The sequence below is a fragment of the Aythya fuligula genome, chromosome 2 (assembly GCF_009819795.1).
Source record: "Aythya fuligula isolate bAytFul2 chromosome 2, bAytFul2.pri, whole genome shotgun sequence".
Taxonomy (NCBI): Eukaryota; Metazoa; Chordata; class Aves; order Anseriformes; family Anatidae; genus Aythya; species Aythya fuligula.
In genome coordinates this window covers 71,846,572-71,856,001 of record NC_045560.1, presented here as the reverse complement: position 1 = coordinate 71,856,001, position 9,430 = coordinate 71,846,572, and the positions used below count along the sequence as shown (strand labels likewise).

The window sequence follows — 9,430 nt, the reverse complement described above, 5'->3', positions numbered from 1 at the left end:
CAGCATGTTTCTAGGATCATGAGGCTGATGGCATTTTGTTTACCTCTGCTTTGCTATAAATAGGTGAGTGAGTAACCCCAGATGTAACACTTCTGCTCTGGGTGTAAGGATTTCCTTCGCCGAGTTCCTAAGTGGTGAAAGTGAAGATTTAATCAGTCTTTACACTTTTATATTTTTTAAATTATTTAACTTTTATTACTGTTGCACCATTTATACAATTACATATAATTTCAATGCATCCATTGTACATTTTGTTTTTTTCATTTGTTTTCCAATGAGTGTGTGTTGGTGTCTGTGACACAGAATGGAAGAGAAACTGGAACTGCAATGAACGCAGACTTTTTCATTTCCACTGACCAATAAACAGAACTACAGGTGCACCCAACCACAGACATGCATTAACTCGTCATGAGAAATCTAGGTAGGCTAAGTAGGATGAGAATGCTTTTTACTCCCAAAAAATATTTGGAGAGGAAGAATTGGAGGATTGGCATTGAGAAATATGTGGACAGCTAAGTGGGTTTTGTCTGAAAGTTGGCATTCATCCACTGCATAAAAAAAAAATATCAAAATAAGAAAGGCTGTAAATAAAATTTAAAAAAAAAATAAAATAATAACACAGAAAATACTGCTTTCATAAAGATCTGATTGCCTTGGCACAAACCCAGTGGGCAGAATCAAACACATCACTCCCAAACCCCATTACAGAACAAAAAGAAGATTTTGATACATTGGTGGAATGCATTTACAGCAGTTCAGATACAAAAGATGTGCTGTACTTTCAGACATCCATCTATTTTACTTTTTTTTTTTTTTTTTTTTTTAATCCAGGACTTGTGTCAAGTTGGCAGAAAGTATATTAGATATTTCCCCACAAAAATACTATTTGGATTCTCCCCCCTCCCTCCCTCCCAGCTTGATGGGACATCCTTTTCACTTTTTTTAACCTTTTCTTTCTGGGCAATACTTATTGTTATTTCAGATCTGAAATGAGTTAGTATAGCTGAAAAAATAAAAAAAAAAAGACACAGGTTGTTTTAAGTGGTTGTTTCAACAGGCTGTCCAATTTAATCTTGCACTGCTATGGTTTGATCCGAATTAGTTGCTGGGGCTTCAGAAGGTTTCACTTCCTCTGGTGGGGCTGCGGGGTCCGAGGCCTTGGCAGTGGAACTAGGTGCTGCTGTGGCTGCTGCGCTCTCCTTGGAAGAAGGTGCAGCCTCGCTGCTGCTAGGTTTTGAGTCTGAAGCTGGGGCCACTTCGCTTTTAGTTTCTTGGGCTGCAGGCGTTGCGGGAGCCTCAGTCTTTTTGGCTTCCCCTTCTTCTTTGCTCTTGTCATCTGCTTTGCTGGGAGCTGTGGCTTCTGAAGGCTGGGAAACTTTTGCATCACTGCTAGGCTCAGAGGTTTTGGGTGCTTCGCTACTGGCAGCAGGAGCAGAGGCTGCAGTTGGCTCCTCTTGCTTGGGTGCCTGTTCATTGTTCTTCTGTGGCTCTACTTTCGCATCGACAACAGCCTCTGACTTCTCTGGTTCTGCTTTCTGGGTTTCTTCCTGGGTCACTGTTTTCTCTTTCTCCCCTTCTTTTTCTTCCGTCTTGTTGGCAGCGACCTGAGAATCCTTCTCGCCCTTCTCCTCCTTGTTGTTCTCCTTCACTTCTGTGGTCTCTGTGGTTTGCTGGGCATCCTCAGCCTCCTTTGGAGTCTCCTCTTCCTCAGCTGCTGCTCCTTCAGCCTTCTTGTCTTTGTCTTTAGCTTTTTCATCATTGACACTGTACCCCTTCTTCTTCTTGCTCAGTTTGCCTCCCATTTTGGAGCTCTGAAATGGAAAAGAGAAAGAGGTGGTTACCCAAAACACAGTGTTTACCACTGAGAGAAACAAAAGCAGATCAGCTGAAGTGCAAGAGGGAAATTTCAGTCTCCAGAAAAGGGGGACAACATCCATTTGGTCACACTGAGCCCGCTGAGCACTGCTGCCGCCGAGCCTCCAGCCCTACAAGCCTACAGCACCGCAGTCCCCAGGCCTGGCTCTGCCCCATGCCTTATGGACAGTCAGGAACCCCTCCAACTCTAACTGCTCCTAATGGCAGGAGAAGGGAGGCATAAGATGTTGGAGGAATAGCATATACTGCAACCCCTTCCACCCTGAGAAAGGGATGCAGGATGAGGAAGCCAGCCCCACATGGCAGAACAGGTATGGATGAGAAACATGGAGCCTGAACTACAACAAGCCCCCTGCCCCTTGGTAAGGCAGCTAAAGCAACAGGGGCACCCCTAAGCTGTGCATATGATGTGGTATCGTGCAATAAGAAAGACGGGGAGAGACGGGCATGTGCTTTGTGGCCTCTGCCCAAGGTTTTCAAACACCAGAAGTGACTGGGTACACATTTCTGCTGCTTAAAAGAAATGATATGGCTGCACACATTGAGCACACTTGTAACCATACCGGCATTTACATATCCCGTGTGTGCAAGTCTCAGCTAAGTATATACAACATCTTTCACAGTACTTCAAAGCAAACTCTGCCAATTAAATCAGGAGACACTTTCAGATACATTGTTTCACTCTTGAACTTCAAAATCCCTACAATTGCCTAAAAAATACGTTCCTGATATTAAAACAAGTATATCATTCAGACTCAATAAACAGTTAATAAAAACATAATCTCATGGTTTCACGTCATTTGAAAACAGTGGAGAAGGTATTTTTTTTAAGTACTGCCAAACAAATGTTTATGAGCTTCTCCAAGTGGAGCTCAATCATTCTTATTTTCTGTTTTTCCAATGTACATAGTCTTGTAGGCCCTATATTTTTTCACACACTTGCAAAATTCATGAATACAGACCAGTAGAAATTCATATGAGTGCTCATAGAAGGCTGTATAGTAAATTTCTTTAACTACCACTGAGAACTGGCTACCTCTCAACAGCTACCACTGGTACAAGGCACAGGCACAGCCCAAGAGCAGACCTTCCACATGTCTTGGGCAAAAATAAGAAATTATGATCAGCAGAGAACTGTCTGATTTCAGGTCTCAATGAGAATAATAATTTGCAAATATTGTTGAAGGGTCAGCACATAGCCCTGCAAAATGGTAACCTAATGTTGCTTAAACCCTACTTTGTTGTTGGGGATTTTATGAGTAACACCACTAAAAGGATAAACTTCCACAGAGCTGCACTTGAGCAATCTAATCTCTACCTTTATGGCAGAGATACCACTTTTTTATGTATTTAGGGGCAGGCTATGGACATTAGTTTGTTTTCTAGACTTCCTGATACTCCATAAAAATTGCTTCAGCTTACTGTTTATGTACAGTTAAAACCAAAAAAAAAAATAATTTTTTTTTGAAAGGGCTTTTGCAAATCAGCGGGACCAGAGATTTATACTGAAGTCATGTGTGCATCCCAATCTGCAATCCCTAATTGAGCCTGTATTTGTTTCCCAGCAAAACCCAGATACTGCAAGCTTAATTTCATTTGCTGTGTCTTCTGCATTTTTCCAAATTTTGCTATTTTGTGTGTAGTAACTCACCATGATTTATTTCTTTTTCCACAGAAAGCTTTTAACTGCAGATAGAGCTGGCTACAGAATGCATATGCCAAAGGACCTTTAATAAGCAGAGAAGCATGCATATGAGACAAGTGCTCCCAAACTAAGAAAAGAAACGCGCACTGTATTTGCTCAGAGGTATGCCGTGAAATCGCTGTGTCTCAATTTGCATCACAGCCAGCTGGCTCCAGACAGTGGAGCAGAAGATAGGGAAGAGGTTCAGAGACTATCATTACGGTCTATTAGTAAATATTTACAGTTGCAAATGGACTGCCACCTTCCAGAGCAGTTTCAGCTACTTTATAACAGAACAGATTTGCTCCTTGTGACACTGAATCCTAAATCTCCCTTTTTAAAAGCCTTCATCACAGCTATGCCAGGCTATCATGTAAAATCGCAGCAATCACTAGGGTTATCAGCCAGCCCTGCAGGTAGCAATGGTTCCTTTCCCCTCTATCTGAACACCAAACCCTCTCCTCCTCCTCCTCCTCTCCCAGTCCCCAGTAGCATATCCAGGCCCCCTTGTTACATTTTCCAGGAAAAAAAAAAAAAGAAAAAAGTGCTCCATTGTGACAAACAGATGCTGGTCTGGTCCCTGTCCCACCTTAATCCTGCCTGAAGGAGAGCTCTGCACTGTCCAGCACAAAGAGTCATAGGGTGCAGCAGACAGAAAGCAGACCTTAAAAAGCATTTTGAAATTAAAGCCATCTGCACCTGGAAGAAACCTATCACACAGACCAAGCCACGTAACCATCTCTGTGTCTGTGTTGAGTATTCTTGCATGGCTAATCCTGCCTTGTGCTATATGAAGGCAGAATGCCAAGTCTTTCCCGAATTTATTCACAAGGAATTATTGTCCTATCTTAAGTGTACTACACCAGTTTTAATCTCTTCATCCAAGTCACTTAGCTTTGCTGGCAATCGGGTCACTTGGTTGTCTGAACAGTGTTGGGTTTCTGAAACCAGGCATTCAGAGTAAAAAAAGGAGAAAGTGAGAGAGATGGAAAAAAAAATAAAAAAAATGTGAAAAGAAAGATCAAAGGAGAGAGAAAAAAAAACCTGCCACAGTGACATTTTATTTAAAGAAAACACTCCCTGAAGAAATGTCTCAGTGAAAAGTCTCACAAGTGAAATAGCAAACTGCCTTAAACCACTAAGGCCTGTATGTATACGGTGTTAAATCCACTCGGCATTACTGCTTACATACTAACATTTGCAAGAGTGAGGACTTTTTTCTTCTTTCTTGACAAAGGGCTACAATCTAAAAAAAACAGAGAATGACAACATCTTAAAAAAAAAAAAAAAAAAAAAAGTTGAATCAAAGACCATGAAAAAAATATATAAATAAATTGTCTCCAACTATTCAAAGCCCAGTATACCTTCTACTTCTTCTACTTATACCTTTTACTACTTACTGCAGTCATGTAGTGGTTCCTGGCTCTAGCAGCTATCAGCTGAGTGCAAAACACTTTGCAATAAGCACATCCAAAAGGGGGATCCTCAAAATTTCTGGTGCTGAGCACCTTTCCTGCAAAATGGCACAGGATTTGATGGCTCTGCCTCTTCACTACTTGACAGGAAATGGTCTGGAGACAGACTAGAAGCAGTCTTGATATAAGTAGTTGCAATATATTGGTTATTTTCAGGCAACTTTGAGAAACCCGCTGGCAGACCAGTACTTCTGAAGAGCACAGTTAAATGCAAAACATCAAAGTTACAAGAGACTTCATCTGCTTTGCAGCATGTTTAATATTCTTCACCTGTTGTGCTCTTCCCAGGGAACAAGAAACAGATCCAGTGAGCACTAAAGAGGACTTCTACAACAGGAACAAGGATTTCTTGAGTTCCTAAGAGCTGCTGGCCATTCTGCTCATCCTGAAGTTTCCATTCTACTCCAGAAAGCAGGAAAATAATGGAGAGCTTGCACAGGTTATCTTCCTTATTGTACAGAAGAAATAATCTGACAGTATTTGCATTACAAAATATCACATCTACAGCTCAGCTTGAACAAATTAAGCCCTTTAAAAATTGAACATTTACAATAATCAGGATTTCCTGGAATAATAGTGTCAAAAAAAAAAAAAAAGGACAATGTCCATAAGACCATAGTATAGCAAGAAGAATTCACAGATCATTTCAAATTTTATGGGTGAAGACTAAACTGATAGGATGGCAATGAGTCCCTGGAACACAGGACACATGCATTCGTACAGTTCAGGACAGAAAATATTATTTCCAACTTTTATATTTCAAATTGTGCTTCTATAATGAGTAAATTCCTAGAATGATACTCTTTCTTTCTCTCTTCTGTCAGTAATGGTTTGTCTGCTCAGGTAGATTTCTTTAGTGCATGTAATATTCCAAAAATGTCATTTAGCAAACACTTCCATATCCCATGAAAGGGTCTGTCTCTCCCAAAAACAGACAGAGGAGGAGGACAAGCTGTCACCCTCAGTGCAGAAAACAGCACATCAGGAAGGGACCACTGCATGCCTGCCAAAGCTAACCTTCCAAAGCTCATGCTCAACTTCATGTAAAGTGTGGGGAACTCAGTCAACCTCCAAAAAAATACAGTTCATGAAGGCAACAGGTATCTTCTGAAGTCCTGCTGCCTTTGGTGCAATGCAGGTGTGTGAGGCAGGTCCGTCCAAAGTAGCCCTGGTGCAAGCCAGTTCCTGAGCATGAATTGTCTCACATCACCTGCAGACAGGAGCTGCAAAATGCACATCCCTTCCAAGGCAAGATTTCAACAACCCAAACCAAAAGAAATAACAATCCCAGAAAGTGCTCCAGAACCATCTATTCAAAATAAATAAAAATATCTTGAAGAAAGCTTTGCATCTCTGTTACTTCATTGATTTGCTTTACACCTCTGTTTTGAAAAAGCAATGGAAGTTTTTATAAAGGGATATTTATATAGAGACTTAGGCAAATAAGGGATTTTCAAGCATAAATTTCAAAGTATTTTTGAAAACTTACTACTTCTTAAGATATGCAGTACAATTTCATGATTCTCCTTATACATATACACACTATCCTAACTCACCAGCCCCAGACAACCAGTTTACTGGGTTAATTTTAGAAGATGTCTGTAGTAAACCCCCATACAGAATTTGATTCACTAGCCCTGCCTTCAGCCACAAAGCCCTGCTTCTCTGTTCTTTCTCAATTATCCTCACAAATCTTTTTCCTCTGCCATTACTTGGAATTAACAGAGCAGAAATGTTAGGTCTTATTCAGGTTCAAGCCTCTTCACAGCTCAGTAATAGTGACTTTTCTTTTTCTCCTCTTCTCTCCTGGAAAGTGGGCAGCTGAAGCAATGCCATACCTGCAGGTCTGTGATAGCAGCTTCACGTATCATAACATAACAAGACATCAGCTCATTAGATGCATGCATGACCTGTGGTTTCCACATGTTAATGGTCGTTCCAGGTGAGTCCTTAAAACTTAGTGATTCAGCATGTTTATTGCTGCAAGATGCATGACAGTACACTGGGAACATCTCAGCTTGGTGCTTGGTGAGTGTGTGACCAGTCTGTGCTGTTTTCTTTGCTGACCACTTATAATCTTTTCTCATTTCCTCAGTTTGTGCACAGGCCTGTAACTACTGTACCTCCTTTTCTTCCTCCAAAGCCTTATTAACCTCAAGATCTTGTAAAGGAGCATGGAGTAAATGAACAGTAAATGCTTAAAACCCAGAAATTGTGCTCACATGATTTTCTAACTTTGATATTTAAAAAAATCCAATGCCAGTTTTGTTACTGTCTTGTTTTCTTCTAATAGACAGCCAGTAGAAGAATCCTAAGAAGTTGTATTGCCAAGTCTAAGGGTGTAATTTTCAGCCAGATTTTAGTCCTGTTTTTCTTTGGTTAGAAGTAGAATATCTCTGTTGTGTTTTTTTTGTTTTTTTGTTTTTTTTTTTTTTTTTATTAATAACTTTGATTTTTAAGTTCTTTTAAAATTATTTGGGACAGGTATACCACAGAAAAATGGGAAAGACAGTGTACTTTTTAAATATTAGCCACTTATCATTAACATATGTGAATTATGAGCATTTATAATAGATTGCCATTATGAGGCTTATAATAATTTAAGTACACTGCAGGCTGATATGAAATTGTGTCTGGATATTTAACAACTCATACATGAGTAACTTGTTCACTTGAAAAGTATAACGATTTATCAGAAAATTTAATAAACATATGATAATTATTTTGTGAGCAAATTAAAAATTTGTACCTGAGAATTACTAAGATTCATGTGAAATACTTGGGCTCTGGGGTATGTATTAATTCATCAGTTAGGAACCCATTTTTCCAGGAACAGAATAGTAATGAAGATCAGCAGATTCATCACAGGCAAAGGCTTTGCCAAAATTATCAACTCATATTAGCATCAACCTGAAAACACAAGTACTTCACATGCATAATTCATCTTTGCTAGCTAGCTAGGCAGAATTCCTAAATAAGACAAAATCTATCAATTATTTGATCAAAAAGTGATGAAGATTTCATGGATTACATTGAAAGCAGCTACCAAAGTCTTTGGATATACCCCTCCTCACTTGGAGGACTCTACAGCTGAAGACCATAGAGGTGCATAGCCACTGAAGGTCCACTGCCCAGTCTGACTCTGGTCAGACACCAACACTACTTTAGATTTAGGAGCTTCTGCAGAAACACATCAAGGTTCTGTATTAGGTAGTCTCTGCATGTGTCACCCTTTATTAAAGCCACTTGTGCAATACTGAGCTGTGCACTGTATGAAGACATGATGTAGAGCTGCTCTGTTGCAGCTGGCTCCCGAATGCAGTATATGTCATTGCTTTAAGCTGTTACACCCTTAGCTTCCCTGGCTACAAAGCCATCTAGAAAACATGAGCAGAACATGGACTTATGTGCCATGCCTTCCCAAGTCCATAAGCAGCATGGAAGAGATGCTCTGCTATGTACAAACACCTACTCACCCCAGGCAAGGCTGTGCTTTGTAGGCCGAGACCCCATTTTCTATTTTCTATACCCTTTAATGTCTTTATCAGTGATCTGGATGAGGGGATCAAGTGTACCTTCAGTAAGTTTGCCAATGACACCAAGCTGGGAATGAATGTTAATCTGTTCACACATAGGAGGGCTCTGCAGGAGGATCTGGATAGACTGGAGCAATGGGCCAACGCCAACTGTATGAAGTTCAACAAGGCTAAGTGCTGGGTCCTGAACTTGGGGCACAGCAACCCCATGCAGTGATACAGATTTGGGGAAGAGTGGCTGGAAAGTTGCCCATTGGAAAGGGACCTAGGGGTATTGGTCGATAGCCAGCTCAATATTAGCCAGCAGTGTGCTCAGGTGTCCAAGAAGGCCAACAGCATCCCAGCTTGTATCAGAAACAGTGTGGCCAGCAGGACCAGGGAAGTGATTGTCCTTCTGTATTCAGCACCTCACTACAAGGGCATTGAGATGCTGGAACCTGGGCAAAGAAGGGCAATTAAGTTGGTGAAGGGTCTAGAGAACACATCTAATGAGGAGTGGCTGAAGGACCTGGGGTTGTTTAGTCTGGAGAAAAGGAGGCTGAGGGGAGACCTTACTGCTCTCTACAACTACCTCAAATGAGGCTGTATTGGTGTGGGGGGGGTCAGTCTTTTCTCCCAAGCAACAAGTAATAGAACAAAAGGAAATGGCCTCAAGTTGTGCCAGGGGAGGTTTAGGTTGGATATTAGGAAACATTTCTTCACTGAAAGGGTTGTGAGGCTTTGGAACAGGCTTCCCAGGGAAGTGGTGGAGTCACCACCCCTGGAGGTATTTAAAAGACATGTAGATGTGGTGCTTAGAGACACAGTGTAGTGGTAGAATTGGCACTGCAAGGTTAAAGGTTGGATGTGATGATCTTAGA

The 9,430-nt window shown here is 41.0% G+C and overlaps 1 protein-coding gene across 1 annotated transcript in view; it reads right to left on the bottom strand.

The window, feature by feature from the left end:
* Window positions 1-802: 802 nt before the first annotated feature.
* Window positions 803-9,430, bottom strand: part of BASP1 (brain abundant membrane attached signal protein 1) — a 51,709-nt gene continuing 43,081 nt past the window's right edge. The window contains exon 2 of the mRNA XM_032182196.1: window positions 803-1,811. Within this exon, the coding sequence (XP_032038087.1) occupies window positions 1,068-1,802 (735 nt within the window). The 5' untranslated portion in view covers window positions 1,803-1,811 and the 3' untranslated portion in view covers window positions 803-1,067. The remainder of the gene's footprint in view (window positions 1,812-9,430) is intronic.